Here is a 23782-nt window from a genome sequence, read left to right on the forward strand (position 1 = left end):
GCTCTACTTCATGAAATCTCGTAGCGATGTTCTCTCTATATACAAACGTTTTGCTGCCATGGTTCACACTCAGTTTTCCACGTCCATTCGTACTTTTCGTGCTGACTCCGCTGGGGAGTATATCTCTCAGCTGTTGCGTGGCTTTCTAGCAGAATAGGGTACTCTTGCTCAGTTCTCATGTCCTGGGGCTCATGCTCAGAATGGCGTTGCCGAACGCAAGCATCATCATTTGCTTGAGACGACTCGTGCGCTCATGATTGCTGCTTCCCTTCCACCCCATTTTTGGGCGAGACTGTTTCAGCATCCGCCTATCTCAACAACATTCAGCCATCGACTGCTCTTCAGGGTGGTATTCCTATGGAGTGTCTCACTGGTCGCTCTCCTGACTACTCAGCTCTTCGTATGTTTGGATGTGTGTGCTATGTTCTTCTTGCCCCCCGAGAACGCACCAAACTGACTGCTCAGTCAGTTGAGTGTGTTTTCCTTGGCTACAGTGATGAGCACAAGGGCTATCGATGTTGGGATCCTGTAGGTCGTCGCTTGCGCATCTCGCTTGATGTGACTTTTGACGAGTCTCGTTCTTACTACCCACGTTCTTCTTCTTTGAGTTTCTCTGTCGACGACCTTTCCTTCCTTCTCCTTCCCGATACGCCTCGCTACGTGCCTCTTGTGTCACCTCTTCCTCCGGCACCTCTCATTCCTTCTCATTCACCACCGACCTCGTCTTCTCCTTCTTCCTCCTCCACCTCTCCACCATCTTCTCCAGTCCGTCGTCCTCTCTCCCCGTTTCCTCTCCACTATACTCGTCGCTCTCGTACTGACGATGTCTTCTCTGACGAGCCTTCCACCTCTGCTGCACCTCCCACGCCTCCCCCGGTTCACAACCTCCGTGCTCGGCCTCGCCCCCCGCCTGATCGCTACTCTCCTGATCGGTACGGTCTCTCTGTTATTGCTGAGCCCACTTCCTATCGGATTGCCATGAATCAGCCTAAATAACAACTTGCGATGGCCGAAGAGCTTGATGCTCTTGAGCGCTCTGGCACATGGGATCTAGTTCCCCTTCCTTCTGGTGTCCGTCCCATCACCTGCAAGTGGGTCTACAAAATTAAGACTCGCTCCGATGGTTCTCTCGAGCGCTACAAAGCTCGTCTTGTGGCCCGTGGTTTTCAGCAGGAGCAGGGGCGCAACTATGAAGAGACATTCGCTCATGTGGCCCACATGACCACTATCCGCACTCTTCTTGATGTGGCTTCTGTTCGTCAGTGGTCCATCTCTCAACTTGATGTTCAGAACGCTTTTCTCAATGGTGAGTTGCGTGAGGAGGTTTATATGCAGCCACCACTGGGGTACTATGCTCCTGATGGTATGGTCTGTAGACTTCGCCGCTCCCTATATGGTCTCAAATAGGCCCCTCACGCCTGGTTTGAGCGCTTTGCCTCTGTGGTGATTGCCGCTGGTTTCTTGCCCAGTAATCATGATCCAGCGTTGTTTGTTCACACGTCTTCTCGTGGTCGGACTCTTCTCCTTCTCTATGTTGATGACATGATCATCACTGGTGATGACTCTGATTACATTGCCTTTGTTAAGGCTCGTCTTCGTGACCAGTTTCTCATGACTGATCTTGGTCCACTTCGCTATTTTCTTGGGATTGAGATCTCTTCGACCTCTGATGGATTCTACATCTCCCAAGAAAAATATATTCAGGATCTTCTTGCTCGCGCTGCTCTTGGTGATGAGCGCACTGTTGTCACTCCCATGGAGCTCAACGTTCAGCTTCGTGCCTCTGATGGTGCCCCTCTCCCTAATCCCACTCGCTATCGTCACCTTGTTGGCAGTCTTGTCTATCTTGCTGTTACGCGTCCTGACATCTCCTATCATGTTCACATTCTGAGTCAGTTCGTTTCAGCCCCCACCTCTGTCCATTATAGTCATCTCCTCCGTGTCCTACGATATCTTCATGGCACGATCTCTCAGCGCCTTTTCTTTTCCCGCTCCAGCTCTCTTAAGCTCCAGGCCTACTCTGATGCTACCTGGGCTAGTGATCCTTCTGATCGACACTCACGGTCTACTTATTGTGTCTTTCTTGGTGGCTCTCTTATTGCCTGGAAGACAAAGAAACAGACTGCAGTTTCTCGCTCGAGTACAGAGGCTGAGTTGCGAGCCATGGCTATGCTGACGGCTGAGGTGATCTGGTTACGATGGCTACTTGAGGATTTTGGTGTGTCTGCTACTACATCGACTCCTTTATTGTCAGACAGTACTGGTGCTATCGGTATTACGCGTGACCCGGTGAAGCATGAGCTCACCAAGCACATCGATATGGATACCCACTTTGTGTGTGCTGCTGTGCAGGATCAGACTCTCGCTCTTCACTATGTGCCCTCTGAGTTACAGTTGGCATACTTATTCACGAAGGCACAGACTCGAGCGCAGCATAGTTTTCTTCTCTCCAAACTCAGTGTTGTCGACCCACCATGAGTTTGAGGGGGGGTGTTAGATGTGTATACCCCTTTTCGGTTAATCCCCATTATATAAGGGGTCTCTTGCACTTTACCACACACTTGTATATGTATTGGCCCTTGGCCCTCCTGAGAATACAGTTGCTATTCATCCAACAAAACTAAGGCCCTGTTTTGATTGAGTGTAAAATTAGTGTGCTCCCCAGTATTTAACTCAAGTTTGAACTAAATACCAGGCAGCACACGAAAAAATATATCCAATCCAAACAGGGCCAAAGAGGGTAATATTTTGCACCAACGCTGAGACAATAGCCTCTTGCTAGGTGATATATTGGAAATTTTCTGTTGCATTTTGGAGCCTGGTTTCTAGTGAGACAATATATTTTCGAAAAAATCAAAAATAAATTCTAAAAGTCACAAAAAATAGAAAAAAATCGACACATCTATTACTTGATTATAGTGGCTGTGGACCTTATATTTTGGATGGATGGGGCGGCTGAAATCTTGTTGTAATCTATTTCAGACAAATACGGAGATGTGAACAGACAAAACGATGGTACATAGATGCTGAAATCTTGTTGTATTCTATATTTCCTTGGCCAAACAATGGCAGTTCATTCATGTTCTACCCAGGAGAATTGGAGTTTATAAATGTACACCCAGGAAAACCTACAAAATTTTCTCTCCCGTATGCAGGAGCAAACAGCATGATGAACGCTACTTTGGTTAAGCCATACTGCCCATATCAATATCTACTTTCCTTTGGTCCCTTAAAGATCAGTATCTATTTTCCTTTGATCTTGCAGTAGGCATACATGCCTGAGCCAACGAAGCCAAGCCCTTGGCCGATGACATTAAGCTGCCATGAGAAAGAAAATTAAGTCAGTGTTCAGGAAAGGAAATTGAAGAGCTAATTGTGGCCGAGCAACAAGCTTAAACTCACCAGATCAAAAGGAAGCCCGCCGAAGAGTACCCAGCCAAGTCCAACAGTGAAGAAATCCTGCAGAAATAGCATCATGAAGAAGATTTCAAAATACTACGCATGTTGAGTCACGTGGAGGAATTGGATGGAGACCATACCTTCAAATTGCCACACATTGACTGTGTAAGTGCAGAATTCAGGATTGTATTCCAGAAGATGGTGTAGTTCAATAGAAATGCTAGTATACATGAAAATAGCAGCACCACCTACAAATGGAATTACGTCAAAATGATTGATACCTATGGGCCCTAGCTATCCCAGGAAAAATAAATTATGAGGCTTAAAAAATTAACATACAATATAAACACATAAAGCAATCCCAAGACCTTCATGTCAACTATAACATAAATAAATACTCCCCCTGTTCACTTTTATAAGACCTTGAAGACATTTCAGACAATGTGCAAAACGGCCCATTTTGACTTGTCTAAAACGACTTACAAAAGTGAACGGAGGGAGTATGATTTTTTTCCCCTTGCTTTCAAGAGTAATTAGAAGCATCCACAAAACATTAACTGCAATGAACTAGGCATACTATAGAGATAAGTCAGGAGTAAGATTAATCAGCAACCAAGAAGATTTAAGAACCTATAATAATCAACCAGAAATCAAGAACAGTGGACTAAAACATGGTAATATGTGAATATAATAGTGCAAGGGTTTCACTGGCTCGAGTGAAACAGTGTGTATGATCCGAACTATTTTCTAGGATTGGGTCAGTAACTCAGTACGTTATTGGGTAAGATCACAGAAATGGTGGGAAGGAACAAAATAATGCCTCACGAGCTAGTGTGTCAGTCAAAGCTCGACCCTCAACACCAACTGGTTAGTTGCGAACAAATATACAGAGATTCAAGCATCTCCAGTGAAGTCAATAAACAGGCAACAAGATTGTGTTTTTGTTAGTAAAAAATTGTGATGCGCATCCCCAAGTACTGCAGTCTTTAGATGCCTCGGATAATCAAATTAGCATTAATTTCAAAATTTAAGTCGCATATACCTGAAAACCAGGGGAATAAAGATAGGGAAATTCAATAGTTTTCTTGAGGTCGCCCTGAATATATGTCAAGAACAGTACTGCAGGTCCACAAACAAGTCCTGAAATCCAGATAAGCAGAATATATATTTAGGACGTGTGAAGTATGAAGTTGAATCTTAGTGGTACAGGTCTTTGAGATGCTACCATTGCACCACATCAGGCCAAAGCTATTCAGCCCACTAGATTTTCCTAGAAGAACAAAACAAGTGTTGATTAGAAATTTTTGCAAGTTTGATTGACATATAATAAGTGGCAAAAAGGAAGGTGCTTACCAATACGATTTATAGTTGCAAGATAAACAGCTGTAGTTATATTGGCGACGAAGACAATGGCATACCCACGAGCATCAAATGATAAGTCTCGAGCCCCAGCAATAAATGCTCCGAATACAATCAAAGCGACACTGATAAACAGTTGGTTAGCAACCAGAAAGAGGAGTATGGCAGATTGAGAAAGCAACTATGTTCTGAAAAATGCAGTATAATGAAACACAAGGATCACCATGTTGCAAGCTACAACCATACTGTCCACTAAGTTGACTACATGAATGTGAATTCTGATACCTTATTACAAGGCTTGATAATGATAAGAGCAACAAGCAGATTCGATCACTACTGATGAACTAAAGATATGACAGGCAGTCAAAATAAAATAGAATTAATGAGTTAATATATATGTTTGACTGTGGCTAAGGCAGGAGTTTGTTGCACAAATAGAGGCTCATATTAGCTAGCTAGCACATGTACTTCAATTTTGAGAGTACAAATGCAAAGTAAAGTAACATGCCTGAACATTTACCTGCCAATTATAGGTGGGGTGTGTTTCTGCTTTGCCAAGAAATACTCCATTGTCATTGTAAATGCTACTGTTGTGCGCCTTAGAGTTGTATACATAGGAACATTTACTCCACGCACAGATTCCATTGAAGCTAGCTTTTAGCAAACCATCATGGAAGGTAAGCATCATTCAGAATTCAAAGTAAACAGCAACAATTTCCATATTTGCAGCTCATGGCTGTAATTGTGTGCGAGGGAATAAGCATACCATGTAGAGCAAATAAGACAGCGAAAGCGGTGAAGTGCGCAGCAGTATTCTGAACGGCACAAAGAATAGTGAATCAGAGGGTACTGATGTTTCACTATTTGTGAAAGAAATGATCTTTAACCGTCTCAGAACATAGAGAAGGCACGTTGAGCACACCATCTGCACATGTTAATTAGGTGTCAGAAAGGAAAGACAGGACCAAACATATCATACAGTAACAAATTCAGCCAACAGAGCTGTACAGCTAAAGAAAGTTAGTACATATTACGTAAGTCGCAATACACCGACAACTATATCACTGTAATATTTAACAAGCTGCAATTCATAGCAGGCCCATTGTCTACAGCTCCAATAAGAAAGTGAACATTCTTCAACTAGATGAATTAGAAGTAGAGTATGTAGCTTTTGGAAATCTATCATTACTTTCCAAGACCACAAGCAGGTCACAGATAGTCTAGTACAGTTTTTTTTACTGTTGAACGGACAGAACGTGGGCACAAAACATTTATACACTCTGTCGGATGAATTTACAGTTATTCAGAAAAATAAGGATATGGATGGACTACAATGAGAAGAGGGTATTTAACAATACAGACTGTCCAGAATATGTCCACACAGAATGAAGCACCTGAAGGAGTGTAATGACGTTCGCGCAAGGGAATTTATATGAAGATAGAGCCGCCTTGTTAAACATCACCAGCAAAACTGCACATTGTAAAAAGTATTAGCAAGGGAATTCAAGACTTCCACAACATAAAGAATAGAAACAGAAATGTCATCAGGAAGTTGCTGTGCGGAAACCAGTTCGTAATGCTTCTCAGAAGATAAAAGATAAATAGGAACAATTTCAGAAAAAATCAAGAAATTTTCATTCGCAATTATAATTTGGCAATGATTCTATTATCCACTTTATTATTCTATCTAAATGGCAAGGGATTTTCAAAGTTCTATTTTCTCTGTCCTTTTTTTGTAAGTGGGCCCATCAGAATTTGCTTTCTCTTACCATGACACTACAGCAATTTGGACAGATTTCAGACATACAAGGTTAGAAGATGTATGTGTGTTGTATTAAAAATTCATCTATACATATATATACATATACAAATATAAAAGGACCCAAAGGGCAGATCCAACTATTCTCGGCCATCAATTCATGTCAATCCAACGACCTAGATTGCTTCAATGGCGAGCGCTCAACATGTTTAGCGTGCAATAAATATTATACAGAATATCAATATCAGCACTAATCACATAATTATCATGCAATTAATACCTTACCTAACATCAGCGGTGCAATTAATATTCTACAAAATATCCCACAAAAAATATATTCTACCAAATATGAACGTGAATCGTATGCATTTACTAGTTTTCATCAAAGTCTCCATTCAAGCAGGGTAAAATTCTTCCTCAATACAACAGAAATCCTGTATCCCTGGTAGGTACTATCGAAATGATTCCTACTTGAAGCTCTGCTGAGCAGTTAGATAGAAGTCAACATACCAGCTCCCATCCCAACCCCAAGCACCTCAGTAACAGAAGTAATGCCTGACAGAAACAAACTGCAACTAGTGCTACATCACAAGACCGTACCAGTACCAACATTCTATCTCCAAATTCTTACAGTGCACTGAATGAGCTACCCCATGATGACCAAAGCATGCAATTCATGCCACATAGAACTGCATCTAAAACCAAACAAGAAAAAAGAAGTGGGTTGACGTATCAATGATGACCATGTAGGAGAGCGTGATGGAGGTGCTGCGGCATGTCATCATTGTGGACCCTTGAAGAGAGCAGCAGCGCCACCGCCTCCTAAGAGATTCGCAAAGCCATGACAAGAAAACGAGCAACATACTTTTGTCGGATCCACAAGAACCAGCACAGTTAGTTGTATAAATTACACCACCAAGTTGATCATGATTATATTTGACATATCCGCCGCTGTGACCTTTACTACAAGCCAAATGTGTCTTTTTCAAGAATACGCCATGGAATGGCATATCAATTTCATAGAAGTGGCAAACAAGCCAATTACACAATAAGGAATACAACACTAGATATCTATCAAAGAGATATTCCACGCTAGTGCCTACCCCTAACGGCTATGGAGCGCCTCTAGCTGCGGAACTCGACAAGCCAAATGAGATTGTCTTTACTGAATTGTGTTTCTGAGAGATAGATAGCCCTTCTAGACTCAAATATACATATGTGGCAGTAATAACCAGTTTTTACTAAGTCTAAGCAGCTCTTACTGACGAATACCTACGGTAACACCCACTGAGCGGTATGTACTTTGTGTATAACCTGTGGCAACTGAACTAGCGGTACCAAAATGGTTTCGTGCTAGACACAAGTCAACCAACCAGCACTAACTCCAACCCCCAAGTAGCTGAATAAAGGATGTAACAGCCAACGGAAATAACAAGTTAGCGACGATTAGCAACAATCACCAGGCCCGACCGCACGCTACCCGTTCCCGAACTCACACAGATAACGCGCCAATTCTGCACCACAGCACAACCGCATAGAGAAAGAGAGGCGCAGATCGAGGCACGTACCGGAGCAGGACATGTAACAGAGCGCTGCGATCATCTTACAGCATAATTGTGCAGCAGTGTTTGAGACAGTTAGTCCTTCTAGTTCTAGACATAGTAAAAACAACCAGTTTTTACTAATGCTAGACCATCTCCAAGTCTAAGTAGCTCTTGCTGGTGAATACCTACTGAGCAGTATGTACTTTGCCCATATCCCTGTGGCAACCGAAGTAGCAGTACTAAAATGGTTTCATACAAACGCACGGCTGAGTTAGCTAGACACGAGTCAACCAGCCAGCACTAACTCCAACCCCAAGTAGCTGAATAACGGCCAACGGAAGCAACGAGTTGGCGACGATTAGCAGCAAATCACAAGGGCCGACCGCACGCTGCCTGTTCCCGACCTCACGCAAAACGAGCCACCCGTCCGCCGCCGTGAACGGAATCACACAGACAAGGCGCCAATTCGACGCCACACCACAGACGCGCAGAGAAAGAGAGGGCGCGGATCGAGGCGCGTACCGGAGCAGGACATGTAGGAGAGCGCGGCGACGGCGCCGCGGCGGGTCATGGCGGAGCCCTTGAAGAGCGCGGCCTCGCCGTCGCCCTTCCCCGGATCGGCGGACACCGGCAGCAGCACCCCTCCTGCGTTCTTGGCCATCTCCCCTCCCGGATCTCCGCCCGCGAGCGACCACGCCGAGGAGCAGCGGGAGGAGGAAGGATATTTGTGGCGATGCGCGGAAGGGGAAAACGGCCGTTTGGGAGCGAGCAGGACTCGTCTCTGCTTTTGGCCCGATCGGACGTGGCCTCGGCGACTCGGCCGCGCCTAGGAAGGGGGAAACTTCTGCCCGACCGGCCGCGCCTGCGACTGCCTGTCAGCGGCGTTGGCCAGCGCGGCGGCCGCCCTTTTATAAGCCGGGATGCCCGCTGGTGATTACTCGCTGCTTTTGCCTTGTGGCGCGTCGCTGTTGGTCACGTCTGGGATGAGATCGAGCGCACCCGGCACAGCGCAGCTCCAACATGGTGGTTGGGGGGGGGGGGGGGGGGGGGGGGGGGGGGGGGGGGGGGGGGGCAACATGGCTCGGTGGACACTTATCTCAAGTGCTGGGATGTCACCAGGCACATGCCACTAGCGCGCCCGGCGATCGGTCCGTCGATTAAAGAAACAAATCTCCGCGGGCCGGATATGGTGACGTTATGTGTCACGATTCAATGGGCTGCGTGCGTTAAAGGTGGAGGAACAAAAGATTTGTGTTACTAAAATGGAAGAATTGCTCCTGGTAGTGCGCTGCGTAGGTCTGGTCCGAGGAACCGAATCTCTGGTCTCCAACCCGACCGGGGTAGTAGTTCTATGTTTGGTGTCAATTAAAAACTTGAGGATCTGATTCTGATTTTGGTGTGTATTTGCTTCTTTCCTTATTCACGCATTCCAAGGAAAATCTTAAACGCCAAGGTGTATAATTTTGGCGTGTATTTAAGCATTTAAGTGTTGCCCTTTTTTTCTTACGGAAAATTTTAAGTGTTACATGGATAGGCCCGATATACGTCCTCGTACATCCTCGTGTTTTAAGCATGTACTCCCTTCGTTCTAAATTACTCGTCGTAGAAATGGATGTATCTAGAACTAAAATACATCTAGATACATCCATTTCTGTGGCGAGTAATTCGGAACGGAGGGAGTATAAATGATCCCCTAAAAAAAGCATGTATAAGTGATGCTAGTCACTTTTATCTTAAAGCATTTTTCAAAATAAGCAATTTCTAATGGTTGTGGTATTCTTTTTTAGCTTCAAAAAACTTTTTGGTGATGGTAGTGGTGGTGGTTGTTCAAGAGTTCTCGCGGTACACTCGAGAAAATCACATCACCAATACAACCCGAAGGAATGTGCAACAATGTCGGTACAAAGTTTATGAAGACAACCTTCCCTGACTAATATGTGTGTTGCTCTGTTGGCACAGCGTCTAACCCATTTGATTTTATGCTCACTCATGATAGGTTAGCAGTTCCTTGATCTCTTCTATGATAGGGCCATACCTCGACCGGTCCAGCTCCTGTGACATCAGGGTTGTGCCCACGTCTTGGTTGTGTGTCTCAAGCAAGAGTCGATGAGCTACCACGTCCATGGCGAGTTGTACTACTCGCCGGCAAGCAAGCAACTCGTTTAGCTCGGTTTTCGTAGCAGATGGGGTGAGGGTGGGGGATGACATGTTCTAGCCAAGAACTTGCCATAATGGTCACGCACGGCCGCTCCACCGCCACCATAGCCATCTAGCTTTATAGCAGCCCGTCTGCATTTGGCTTCAGCCAACACACCATTGGAAGGCGTCATCTCTCGATTGGTGTAGGATACCCAGTCAACTAGCCCGTGAGCCCCTTCCTCTCGTCCACAAACAACGCAAAACACTTTGTGGTTGATGTGACGACAGTGCAATTCCGCTTCCAGAGCCAAGTCATTTTGCACTATGCGCCAAACACATATCATTTCTTTGTTTGGAACATCAAGGGCCCACAACTCTTGCCATCCTCGATGTGAAGCCACATAAGATAAGATCTCTGGTATTCCCGCCTTGTGACTGTTCAGCTCCATTTTCAAATGATAGGCCAATCCAACTGTATAAGTTCCACTCTTTGTGTAATTTCACACCACATAATCCTCTCTGTTTGAACTGCCAAACACCACTTGCTTTATATCTAAGACATCACTATTGTAGAAGACCCATTGAGGTTTTGGCATATCCTAGTCCTCACAAATCGCTGATGGTGTTGACATTCAGGTTTTCCCTGGCTCCCATCGGTCTTCTTGATCCCTATCTTGGAATCCAATTACCGGACTGCCCCTCAATATTTGCCTCATACCCTATTCTTCAGATGAATTCTTCTTCCATCAGAGCATGCCCAAACATGCCCAAAGAAAGGCGGCTAAGTCATCTTAGTTTGTGAACAATGACCCAGGTGCATAAACAGGTGCTTCACCACCACATATGGAAATTATTTCCTTTGCTTGACATGAAGGCCTATCCAGAAAAATTGTCAGCATACGAATGTGGTTCTGATCCCTCTGATGATGCTAGAAGTCGTTTTGGAAGTGAAGAAAAAGAAAATTAGGCTTGTGATACACCTTCCTTTACCTACTTCTAGATTAGAATAATTAAGTAGAGAAATCAAATCGGTAGTTGTTAGGATGAATAAGATGTGGGAAAGATATTCAATCTTTGAGCAGATTTATACTTTGCCATGTGGAAGAACCACTCCTCGGGGCAGTAGCCTGATACGTCCATTTTGCATCATGTTTACCTGTTGTTATTTATAATGTTTTTATGCATGATAATGCTTTTTGGAGTAATTCTAATGCCTTCTCTCATAATATGCAAAGTTCACACAAAGAGGGAGAATTCCGGCAGCTGGAAATTTGGACCTGAAAAAGCTACGTCAAGCTACCTATTCTGCACAACTCCAAATGAGCTAAAATTCATGAGGAATTTTTGTAGAATATATAAGAAATACTGGAGCAAATAACTACTGGAGGGGGCCACCTGGTGAGCACAAGACACCAGGGCGCGCCAGGCCCCCAAGCGCGCCCTGGTGAGTTGCGCTCAGCCCAGCCCACCTCTGGTGCCCATCTTCTGGTATATAAATCATTTTGACCTAGAAAGAATAAGGAGAGGGACTTTCGGGACGAAGCGCCGCCGTCTCGAGGCGGAACTTGGGCAGGAGCACTTTTGCCCTCCGAGGGAACTTCCCTCCTGGAGGGGGAAATCATCATCATCACCAACAACTCTCCCATCTTGGAAGGGCAATCTCCATCAACATCTTCAACAACACCATCTCCTCTCAAACCCTAGTTCATATCTTGTGTTCAATCTTTGTACCGGAACCTCAGATTGGTACTTGTGGGTGACTAGTAGTGTTGATTACATCTTGTAGTTGATTACTATATGATTTATTTGGTGGAAGATTGTATATTCAGATCCATTATGCTATTTAATACCCCTCTGATCATGAACATGTTTATCACTTGTGAGTAGTACTTTTATTCTTGAGGTCACGGGAGAAATCATGTTGCAAGTAATCGTGTGAACTTAATATGTGTTTGATATTTTGATAATATGTATGTTGTGATTCCCTTAGTGGTGTCATGTGAACGTCGACTACATGACACTTCACCATATTTGGGCCTAAGGGAATGCATTGTGGAGTAGTTATTAGATGATGGGTTGCGAGAGTGACAGAAGCTTAAACCCTAATTTATGCGCTATTCCGTAAGGGATCGATTGGATCCAAAAGTTTAATGCTATGGTTAGAATTTATTCTTAATACTTTTCTCGTAGTTGCAGATACTTGCGAGGGGGTTAATCATAAGTAGTATGTTTGTTCAAGTAAGAACAACACCTAAGCACCGGTCCACCCACATATCAAATTATCAAAGTAGTGAACACAAATCAAACCAACATGGTGAAAGTGACTAGATGAAATTCCCGTGTATATTCTTCAAAATATAATCTTATCAACTCTCAAAATGATATAAGTGAAGCATGAGAGTGTATGTATTTCTTTAAAATATAACCACCGCCGTGCTAAAAAAGATATAAGTGAAGCACTAGAGCAACTACCTAACTCAAAAGATTTAAATGAAGCACATACTCTCTAACAAATCATGATAAGCGTGTGGCTCTCTCAAATATGTGTGTTCAATAGAGATGATTGTGATAAACTAAAAAGCAAACAAAGCAAAGACTCACATAATACACGATGCTCCAAGGAAAACTCATGATATGTGACGAATAAAAATATAGCTCTAAGTAAAATTACCGATAGTTAGTTGAAGAAAGAGGGGATGTGTTTCAGGGCATCAAGCTTAGTCGCTTGAGAGTCCTAGAATACTACCTTGGGGTGTCTCAAGCATCCCCAAGTTTAGACTCTTACCACTTGTTATTCCTAGAGGGCCCGAACCTGAGGAGCCCCTTTGTGTGAACTCTCTTCTGGCACTTTTGGCCACGTTCGCCATCCTACCGAGGGCACTCTCAGTAGGCAGGTACTCCAACATCCTTTATATGAGTAATTATTTTCTCCGATTCTAAATAAGGGATGTGCATGGTGCTTCACCCTACCAAGACAAACCAAAAATCACCAATCATGCTAATGTCTACTCACTCATCTTATCTCCGGTTACAATAGGCCTTGGTTTAGGAGAAAAGTGAGAGAAAGTTATATGCCCTCTTTTGGGAGATAGAGGTTGTTTAGTTTTGGTTATAGCAAAACTGCTGTCAACTAAGGCCCTGTTTGATAGCAGAGTATTTTTTAAGTTTTTTGATAATACTATGGTTTTTAAGATTATCATAATTTTATTTACAATGAGCTGTTTTATTGCCTCTAAAAACTGTGGTTTAATTACTACAAACCAAACTATAGTTTTTTCTCTGCACAGAAAAAAGAACCTCGGACCTTTTTTTAAAAAACTGAGCAACCGAAGAGACGGGACCGGCGTCATTATCTTCTTTCCCGTTGTGCTCAACAACTCGGTTCTTGCTATCTTCAAAGGACGGATCCTTATTTCCTCCTACTCCTACTAGTTCTCATTATCCATGAGCTAATTACTCCGCCGTGGTTGCTGCTGCTAATCACCATTAGTCTAATCAATCCATATATTCTAGTACTCCACCACGGTGGTACTTCCATCCACTATTTTTCGTCTACTGCTGTTCGTTCTTGTTGCCGAACTCATTGCTATCTGCATGTGCCTCCGGTGAAGGAGACTTCATTGTGTTTTGTGGTGTAGCCAAACAGGCCCTCTGTATTGTGAGTACTCTGAAAAAACGTTGTTATATTAAAATCATGGTATTTTGTACCTACAGGTTAAATCTCTACTTAATAATAAATGAACTATTGCTTTTAACGGTACGTCACAAAAGTTGCCCTCAAAGTAGTCATAAATTACTCATTATGCCATCTATAAGTGAAGAAAAACGATTCGTTTTTATTTCAAAGTCGCACCCGGATTCATTGTTCTCATATACTAATACACTTACATAACATGAGCACCTGAGCAGCGCAATGCCTAGGACCTCCGCCCTCGAGGGCGACCAAAGGTTCCATACCTGGTTTTTACCCCCTTTTTTATCTCCTTTTTTCTCTCCATCTCCTACACGCGGTTACGGGTCGGCCCATTTGCAGGCCGTAGCACCCCCTGTTTCTATTTATTTATTTATTTGCCTTTTACTTTCTCATTTCTGTTTTAGTTCTTCCTACTTTAAATTAATTTGGGATCTCGAACCAAATTTCAAAGTGAGTTTTAAAAAATATTGAGAAATCATAAACTGTTTGTGAATTCAAAAAACATTCGGAAAATTATAAAATGATCATTATTTCAAAAAAATGTTCGCACATTATAATTTTTTTCACAATTTCAAATAAATGTTCATGAAATAGAGAATGTTCATGATTTTTAAAAAAGATACAGTATTCAAAACACTTTTGGGAATATTAAAAAATGTCCAGGAAATTTTAGAATATGTTCACAAAAATTAAAACAGATCCATAAATAATGAACAAAACGGACCGTCGCTTACGTAGAGGTTTCATTAGGGGATCTGAAGAGGTCATCTTATGATTTTATTTAGTCCCTCGAATCGGGTAAAAAAGGTTTCCGTGTCTTGTACAACTTTGAGCCCACAAAAAATTGACACAACTTCCTATGGGTTAATTTTTGTAAGCTATATAAAATGACTAAATTTCTATTTTGCCTGCATACATAGCTACGTTTATTCTGGTACCACAATACTGATTATAATAAACATGGCTACGCTAGGTCAAGGCGAGACACATCATTCATCAGTCTAGTTCAGACAGGGTCCATCAATGCAGTTTGCTCAGCCAAAAAAATATTTCGTTATGTCGCGTTAGGAAATCAAGTCGTGATAAGACCATCGCATTTTTAGTTTCTGAAGTGACTTTTTAAAAGTCTCGTATCTCGTCATGACATGACTTAAACATAGTTTGTGAAATGACATTTTAAAAGTCCTTATCTCATTCTGGCATTTGATCCAGACTTTTTTTCTGCATCATCTAATAATTTTCTCCCGTTGCAACACACGGGCATATTTGCTAGTTACTCTAGTTTTTGATACTTTGTTTCTTTATAGTACTTTGCTAAGCACAAATCGGCTAAAAAACTGAAGCAGAAAGTTTAGTTTTGGCTAGTTCTACATGATAAAATCAATACGAGTAGTCCTCTGCAAAGGGAAAAAAACATGCACCTTCTGCATCTCCTTTGGGACAACCCCATTCTCCATCTCTCGGACTGCCCTTCTGCAGAACAATGTGGAATATTTTCTGACCCTTAATAAACAGAGGCATCTCTCATATTGATGAAATTTACAATCTCAACTTCCTCAAGCCCCCTTTTCCAATGGAAATCATCATTCTTGCAATCTGGAGGATCTGGAAAACTAGAAACGGTCTCATTTTTCAGAATGAAAAACCTTCTTTGGATGGTGTTGGAAGCACAGGGTAGAAGTAGATATTACCATGGTCCTCTGCGCAAATTACCTCTTTCCGAATGGCTTCAGCACTCCATAATGCTCCCTTTTTACCACAAGTATTTCCTTGTAGCTTCTTAGCTTTTTCCAGATGTGCATGAAACTTTTTTTTTACTTGATACAAAATTGCAGTAGCAAACTCTTTACTGTTTTGGGGTAAACAAAATTAGCAGAACCTTGCCACACCTTGTCTACTAAGTTGTCAAAAGCCACAAATAGCTCGGTGAAATTGGTGGCTGTAACCGTGGCAAGATTTGAGTCTACGGCATGTGAAGCGACCTAAGAAAGTGTGGCATGCCATAATTGTGGCAATGACACAAACAATAGCCATAGACAGTAGTCACACTTGTATGGCAAAGTTTAACCCTGAAAATGTGTTTAATGGCATGGTAGAGTAAGAGGCTGTGAAGTGCAGGAAGGTATGGCTGAAAAGACAGTAACAAGATGAGAGTACTCAAAACTTGTAGCGTCAACGTCAAATCATGTTTCCAGATCATTAGGGCATAAAAGATCTTCAATCAAGATGATATCTTGATTATGAGTCACGATAATAAAATGAAGATGGAAAATGACATCTAAAATTCATGGGAAATTTGGAGGTTTGCCACATGGAGTGATAGATATCTAAAATAGCCAAAAATTATCTAGTGCTGAACTCTAGGGTGCAGTCGCCATCAGATTTGTGTACAGCTGCGACTAATAGGATGCAAAAAATATAGAAAGAAGAAGGTTGGCCAAAGTATCCTTCTAATCTCGAGCTCAAATGCTCCTGCCATGAAAAATATAATATAAAATAAAATAAAAGCAAAAAAATCTGATTTTCTTTTATGGCAAACTTTAAATGTTCGAAGTGCATGCAAATTCTCATCATGAAATCACATTGGAGCAAGTCGTGGTAAAAAAAAATCAGCGCTCAAAATGCGTTTGAAAGTAACATTTTCATAGTATCGATTTTGTTTTCTACCACGCCTTGCACCGATGTGATTTTGTGATGAATTTTCGCATGCACTCCAAACATTCTTTAAAGTTTGCCACAAAAAATATTCAGAATTTTTTGAATTTTTTTCTATTTTTTCAAATTTACTGTTCACACGGGAGCATTTGAGCTCAAGCTTAAAAACTCCACATCTGTACATGTACCGATGTATATTACTAGCCTGCTATACAAAACTGAACATTCATAGTTCACATTTCGGCCTTATCAGGAAAGCTTAGCTGCATCAACGCTGCTCAATTCTGCAGCTTCATAGTTAAGTAGCTTGTGCAGCGGGAGGAAATATGGTGCTATTGATGCCAACACAATGCAAATTAATGCTGCAGCTCCCACCCACCAGGCAAAATGTGGGATCCCGAGCAAAAGTTCGTCGCAAACTGCACAACAATGGAAATCACACACATTGTATTAGACATGCTGTTTAGGTGCTTGCATCAAACTATCAATCTAATCTATACAAGGGCCAGGCAATGATGGCCAAGAGCAAAGAAATGCATAACCAGATCTAAATAATTTGACAAATTCAAAGAGAATGACTGGAACTATTTTCAGTGAAGCTCATGCTATGCAATTTTCTAAATTCCTTTTGTGAGATGAGGACGGTGAATGATTTATAATAGAAACCACTGAATATGCGCAAGCCACAGTTTACCAGACAGGTTTGGGCTTACTTATCGATGTCATCAGATGGTCTCAGAGTAAATAAGCTGCACATTTCTGCTTTGTGAATACGGAAACTTACTACTTATAGTTATTGTTGCTTATGTGTATAGAACCAATGTTCAAGAGCCAATTTTAGATATTTCCAACTGAGAATTGCTTCTGTCGGAATTCATAATGTATAAACCCAAGATCTCTACCAGGGCCAACTTCTCAAGACCACTCTCGAATTTTTATCCATTAAAGCCAGTGACCTATGAATGTCTATATCATTTGGTTACTTTTGGTGGCTTGACTGAGATCCAGTGACTTCACCACGTTGCAACTTTAGGCTCTTCATTTCCATCCAAAACAGATCCAACGGTCCATATCACACAAAGGCAAAAGCCCTCAGCACTTCGCAGTTTTGGACGAGGGCGGACTGAAGAAAACACTTCGCCGGAATCTGCTTCGCTCTCCCGCGCCGCGCCGGCGTGTCGTACAGGGAGACGGCGCTGCTCCGCCGCATCGGAGAGGAAGGGGAACCGCACCACACTGCAGCATCACGGAGAGAGAGCAAGGGATCCGCGCCGGCCACCGCATCGGAGAGGAACAGGAGCCGCGCGGCCGCGCCGGCCGCCGCACCAAAGAGGAAAAGGAGCCACGCGGCCGCACCGTCGCTGGAGGAGAGGGAGGGGCGGGCTGCCGCCGGAGGAGTACGAGGGCCACGCGTGCCGCCGCCGCCGCTGCCGTCGGGCGGGACCTCTGCCATTCCGCATCCAGTTGAGGTCGCACCGTCGCTGGAGGAGAGCAGGGGCGGCCGCCGCCGGAGGAGAGGAGTAGGGACACGCCGCCACTACAAGATCGTTCCGCCAAGGGGAAGTCCATCGCTGCCGCCATTGAAGGAGAAGTCCATCAGCGTCACGCCCGCGAGGTAATTTTACATGTCCCTGCTGGCCAGTTCAGTACATGTATGTAGCTCATGAGGTTTGGCATGGCCAATTGGCCGGGCGTACAAGTTCAGTACATGTACAGGTCCATATACTAGTACCAATCAGGTTCAGTACATAAGCAAACTGATTACTGATCAGGCTCATGTACAGATTCAGTACATGTAGTCATATCTAAGTAAAACTGATTACTGTTAGTCATATTTTAATTAACTTTACTAAACTGAAACTGATTTATTTTAGTGATATGTAAGTAAAACTACATCTCCAGCATACTAACTGAACTCTAGCATACTAATATTGTCACTAACTGAACTTTTTTCAGGTGTGAGTAACTGAAATCAGCACGAGTGCTCTGCTCTGAAAATCGAGAATTCTGTTGTGCCTCACAATTTTCAGTGTTGTGGGATGACAGAAATTGGTAAGGGAATACCTCAAGTTGGTATGAGGTTCAGAAGTGTAGATGAGGCTTGGGCATTTTGGGATGCATATGGGGGTCACACCGGCTTTGATGTGAGAGACATACACAAATAAAAGTAGACTTGATGGTAAGGTTGGTTCATGCAGATTTGTTTGTTCCAACGAGGGTCGTCAAAGAAAAGGGTAAACTGATCGTGCACCAAAGCGTTTTAGAGCTGAAACAAGAACTGACTGCCAAGCTCATATGTGTTTTCAATTGGATCGAGAGGCCGGAAATTATGAAGTAACCGAGGTTGTGCTTGAACACAACCACTTGCTGCAATTGCCACAAACTCGCCACTTGATGATATCCCAAAGAAAGATTTCAGAAAGACAAGCTTTTGAAATTGAAACCGCTGATGATTCCGGCATTATGCCACAAGCTGCACATGAGTTTGCTTCTCGTCAAGTTGGTGGACCGATTAACCTTGGATATACTTGCCGTGACCAAAAAAATCATTTGCGAACCAAGCGGCATTGAAGAACCATTTGAAATCTGATTTCCATATTGTTTGATTCTTGATGCATTTTGAGAGAACAGTTGAAGTAAAAAGAAGAAAGGAATTGGAATCGGAATATGAGGCAAGAAAAAAGTTGCCAAGAATAAAAATGAGCACACGGATGTTGGTGCAAGCAAGCAAAGTGTACACTCCGACTATTCTTGAAGCTTTCCAAAGTGAATATGAAAGATCCATGGCTGCTTGCACTAGAGTGTTGGATGAAAATAACAAATTCGCTGTTACTATTGAGAGGTTGCATGGTGATTTGACTTATGAGGAGGAGGAGGAGCGCATAGTGGTTGGTGATCCTTTGAACCAAAGAGTTTCATGTAGTTGTCAAATGTTCCATAGAGCGGGAATATTGTGTGGACATAGTTTGAAAGTTCTTGATTTGATGAATGTAAAGACATTGCCACCACACTATGTCCTAAAGAGATGGACTAGAGAAGCACGAAATGGAAGTATACATGATAGGCAAGGAAGGAAAGTGGTAGAAAATCCAAAATTGGAAGCTCAACTTTGGTACAAAGACATGTCTCATAAATTTCATGATATGGCATATAAAATAGCCAACTCTCCCGAATGTCGTTTGCTGCTAGCGAATGCATTGTGTTTGGCCACAACTAGAGGATAAACTCAATGCATCAGCTACGAGTGCTACAAATGCATGTTCCAATGACCAAGAAAATGTTGATCCAAATGTGCAGCAAGCCAATGAGTTGCTTAGTTCAGCACGACTGAAGAAAAAGGAGGTTCCATCTAAAAATTTAAGAAGGAAGCTAACTTGGTTTGAGAAGTTACGCAAGGGGCGAAAGCCAACTAAATCAGCGGCAACAACAAAAAAAGGAGCAAAGGTAAGCTGCAGTATGTATCTATAATGAGTTGTTATTCATTGCTAAACTAACAAAATGATTTCTCATTTACATTGGCAGCAGCAACAACAAAAGAAAAAAGATAGCCAGCAACCTCAAGTGCAAGTGGAGAACGATGGCACAAACAAAGGAGGGAGTCCCATGGGAGAAAGTGAGAAGCGTCAAGAATATGATGCAATCGGCAGCTTTACCGAGCTCTTGACAACTTCACGAGTTGACGATCATATCTTTATGATGATCTGATCTAGTATCTTCAAAGTGGTTAGGTAGTATTTTGGACAGGACTAACTACAATATTTTGGGGTTTAACCATAGTCTCTTTTGGCCTAAGTGTACAAGTGAAATGGCCTGCTTTTGTGTACTTGAATGACTACTCGACATTGGCATTTTTTGCTGTAGCATTTGGATGTTCTATGATGCAGCCTTTCAATGTCAAATGCTACTATATAATCTGTTTCATGAGTATTGTCAGTAAAAATATGTATGTGCATGTATGATCTATTTATTTCAGCTAAGTGGAAGGTACAGCCAAATGATAACCTCGCTTCCTGTATGTTGAAACAGCTATAGACATGCAGTTTATATATTCAGAAATGAAGATTAGATAGTTGGCATGTAATCTGTTTTAACTGAATCCTACCAGCAGTGTTCTGTCGCTGTTGGGCTGCAAAACTGGCCAAGTGAACTTTTTGCCTTTGTGTGATATGGACCATTGGATCTGTTTTGGATGGAGATGAAGAGCCTAAAGTTGCAACATGACTTCACCAAGTGAAGTCACTGGATCTCAGTCCTATGTCTATATCATTTAAATTTTCAGGCTGCAGATCATCTCCTTCACCCATACACATTAGTATTACAGGTTAACTAGTAGTATACATTAGTATGTCAGGCTATCCTTCACAAGAATTCTCTGCTCGGAGTGATTATAACAAATGATAATTTGGCGAAACACACTTGGAAGGGAGGCAGCATATTGCTTTTGTAAAAAAGAACTGATGCCACATCTATTCTTCACATGCCCCTTTGCTCAATTAGTGTGGTGAGAGATTTTTGTGGCTTTGAACCTTGTGCCGCATAGAAGTATTTCTAATATGTTCGGGAATTGACTTTTGGGTATTGATAGACCGCTTAAGACGCAAGTTCTTGTGGGAGTGTGTGCTCATTGTTAGTGGATATGGACGAGTTTTGCTAAGCACAGGGTTTATTTCCCCAATATGGATGGCGGCTTAGCAGTAGACTTTTGATGCATGAGTTGTAGCATGGGTGTATTGCTTCAGTCTTTATGATGAGATAATTTTGTATTAAACCCAACCAATAAATAAAGAGACAGTGTGCATTGCTCGATGCCGAGGCCAGGGGTGCAACCTCCTATTCGAAGAAGAAAAGGTACAAAATCGGTAAATTATTTTGTTGTGTGAAAGGTGTTATCCAAATTTCAAGCACTTATTAAGCCTGTTAGGATTGACCTTTTCTTCCTAGTTAAACCGGGTAACAAACATTGAGCAATGAGTAGGGTCAGCCAAGATTTCAAATAAATGATGTTGCTGAAAACTAAGATTCATTCTATGGGATTGCACAAAAATGACCAAACTACATACCAGACCAATCTAATGGTAAGTTTGCTCAGCATGGTCAGTACAGTTACTAAAATTTCTGTCCTAGTTAGACTAATTGGATATGAATGAATATCAGCGGAAACAGGAAACATATATAAACACTACCGTTAGCATACCAATGACTATTCAGTTCTGAATATCACTAGGGAAAATGAACTGTAATGAAACAACACTAGCATACCAATGTTGAACAGGGCAAGCTCTCGCTCTGGCACATTTGGCTTTGCAACCACACCCTCAGGCTCCACCATGACAAGAACATAAACCTAAATTCTCGGTCACAAACAGACATTGTAAAATCATCATCGCAGCCTAACAACAGATCTGGTTAAAGAGTTGCTGAATACCAACCGGCCTGGTCCTCTCAGCCTTGAAAATTATCTTCTCCGTGTTGAGCAACCTCCTGTTCTTACTCCCCAAATCCTCAACGGCATTAGGACCGTTCACGAGGCGAATCGAGAAGCTGGACGGTATCTATAAACACAAGCAGAGCCTTCAGCAGCCAGAAGCTGCAATTGACTGGTGAAAAAGGTTTCTTATCTTCTTCTTTTTCAGTCGATGGGAAGGGCAGGATCGTACGGAGGTCGGGTAGGAGATCTTGATTTCGTACCACGCGGGCGGCCGTAGCTCGGCGAGCCTGTAGAGCCTCCGGCCGTAGCGAAGCGGGATGGTCTCGCCCACCAGCTCATCGCCGACGCTAAGGGCCCTGGCCTCCTCCAGGCTGCTGCGGGGGTACAGACGGGGGAGGTGTTGGCGCACAGTACAAGGAAGAGCCGCGGATGGAGGCAACGAAAGAAGCGCACCTGCGCGCGGAGGAGAGCAGGAAGAGGATGGTCAGGAGGAAGCACAGGCAGCGGCATAGCGATGAGAGTGAAGGCGGCGGAGATGGCATTCGCACGGCGGGGCACTCTTCGGCGACGGCGAGATGTCTTCTGTTTGGTTCGTAGGATTATTGAATAAATTCTTCTACTCCGTCTGTGCCATAATAGCATTTTTGACACAGGGAGTACATACGTAGTATGACATCTCTATTCCTAATCTCTATTTTTAATTAGTTGATTGACTGTTCGTGTGTTGTCACGGACCAACAATTATTTTTTCTCTCTATTCTAACAAACATCATGCTCCTTTTCATTGAACTTGGCTTCATTGAACTTGACGTCCATCACATTCTCTTTTCATACATCATTTAGCATCTTAATCATTGCCCCTTACTTCCCATACATCATTTATCCTCTTAATTGTTCTTCTTGACTCTACATGTAACTTCTATGTCATCATCTTGTTGTCTCACTCTTACTATGTACGCCGTCTAAAGTAAAACACCATAAAAGATATTAGATATAAGGCACCCCATTGTACTAAAAATAGTAAGAAAAAGGGGCATATGGACATGAAATGACGTGCGCGCCATTCCAATGTCGGCGCCAGTGAAATGCAGCATCCGCTTTGGGCCTGCGTCATTGCGAAGCGTCCGCTCTACAGTGGCATGAATGCAGGACATTTGGCGTCCGTCGGGAACGCACACGGGCAAGTGAAGAGGGTTTGGGTGAGTCAGGGTAGTCAAGAGCAGGGCATGGTAGCGGTCCGTACGCTCGCAAAGGCCCCCCTCCCACTTTGTCTCCGTTTGTGGGGAAAAGCGTGTCTAGACTGGCCTGCGGACCGATACAGGACCGCGTCCGATGGAAGAACACATCCGGAGGGTTGCTGGCGGTTTGAAGGTCGGTGTTAGAGATACCCTAAGGCTTTTGTTGCATCATTGTCATCACATCTTCTCCTCCACAAGCCCTTCCACTTCGATTCTACAGAATATAACTAAATGAAAACCTCTTTGGTCATTGTGTCACTAGTATGTTACCTCGTCACCCTGCTCCAAATCTACTTTGATCCTACTGAAAACAGCTAAATAAGAACCAAGAAAGAAAGATGTATACAAAAAACATGTCAATTATTATTCAGTAACTAACCAATGGCTTCGAAATCTGTTGAGAAATAGCTGAAACCAATCTATTTTAACCATTGTGAAAGGGATTTGATGAACTTTAAAGAAAATTTCACGAGCATCCTCAATTTGTTCAACCAATTTATACTTACTCAATAGCTCCAGAACTTGTGGAATATAAGAAATATTATAAAAGATATACCCTGAAAGGTG

At 42.8% G+C, this 23782-nt stretch overlaps 2 protein-coding genes across 4 annotated transcripts; both read right to left on the reverse strand.

Annotated features, from left to right (window-relative positions):
* Positions 1-3022: 3022 nt before the first annotated feature.
* Positions 3023-9065, reverse strand: LOC125513608 (UDP-N-acetylglucosamine transporter UGNT1). Of its 2 annotated transcripts, XM_048678765.1 has the most exons (10): positions 8584-9065; positions 6153-6229; positions 5525-5683; positions 5279-5412; positions 4753-4883; positions 4625-4669; positions 4442-4539; positions 3540-3647; positions 3403-3459; positions 3023-3318 (listed from the first exon to the last, which is right to left on the reverse strand). In XM_048678765.1, exons 1-10 carry the CDS (start codon positions 8720-8722, stop codon positions 3244-3246), a joined length of 1023 nt encoding a protein of 340 aa, XP_048534722.1. In that variant the 5' UTR covers positions 8723-9065; the 3' UTR covers positions 3023-3243. The 2 variants fall into 2 exon arrangements, with proteins under 2 accessions (XP_048534722.1, XP_048534723.1); XM_048678766.1 differs by lacking the exons at positions 6153-6229; positions 8584-9065 and having other exon boundaries at positions 5279-5408; positions 5525-5666.
* A 7146-nt stretch (positions 9066-16211) lies between these two features.
* Positions 16212-22599, reverse strand: LOC125513609. 2 transcript variants are annotated; one of them, XM_048678768.1, is made up of 5 exons: positions 22431-22599; positions 22207-22348; positions 21979-22101; positions 21809-21893; positions 16212-16968 (listed from the first exon to the last, which is right to left on the reverse strand). In XM_048678768.1, exons 1-5 carry the CDS (start codon positions 22517-22519, stop codon positions 16799-16801), a joined length of 609 nt encoding a protein of 202 aa, XP_048534725.1. In that variant the 5' UTR covers positions 22520-22599; the 3' UTR covers positions 16212-16798. The 2 variants fall into 2 exon arrangements, with proteins under 2 accessions (XP_048534725.1, XP_048534724.1); XM_048678767.1 differs by having other exon boundaries at positions 22207-22351; positions 22431-22598.
* Positions 22600-23782: the final 1183 nt, after the last annotated feature.

The sequence above is a fragment of the Triticum urartu genome, chromosome 6, assembly GCF_003073215.2.
Source record: "Triticum urartu cultivar G1812 chromosome 6, Tu2.1, whole genome shotgun sequence".
NCBI classification, from domain to species: domain Eukaryota; kingdom Viridiplantae; phylum Streptophyta; class Magnoliopsida; order Poales; family Poaceae; genus Triticum; species Triticum urartu.

Excerpts from the sequence above, each read along its gene's own strand:
- LOC125513608 (XM_048678765.1), bottom strand. The coding sequence starts at position 8,722 with ATGGCCAAGAACGCAGGAGGGGTGCTGCTGCCGGTGTCCGCCGATCCG. Across the intron at positions 6,230-8,583 it reads CTCCTACATGTCCTGCTCCG|TTTTGCTGGTGATGTTTAAC; the intron begins GTACGCGCCTCG and ends TACAATGTGCAG. Across the intron at positions 4,540-4,624 it reads TGGCCTGATGTGGTGCAATG|GACTTGTTTGTGGACCTGCA; the intron begins GTAGCATCTCAA and ends TCTGGATTTCAG.
- LOC125513609 (XM_048678767.1), bottom strand. The coding sequence starts at position 22,519 with ATGCCATCTCCGCCGCCTTCACTCTCATCGCTATGCCGCTGCCTGTGC. Across the intron at positions 22,352-22,430 it reads CTGCTCTCCTCCGCGCGCAG|CAGCCTGGAGGAGGCCAGGG; the intron begins GTGCGCTTCTTT and ends GTACCCCCGCAG. Across the intron at positions 22,102-22,206 it reads AGATCTCCTACCCGACCTCC|ATACCGTCCAGCTTCTCGAT; the intron begins GTACGATCCTGC and ends TTGTGTTTATAG.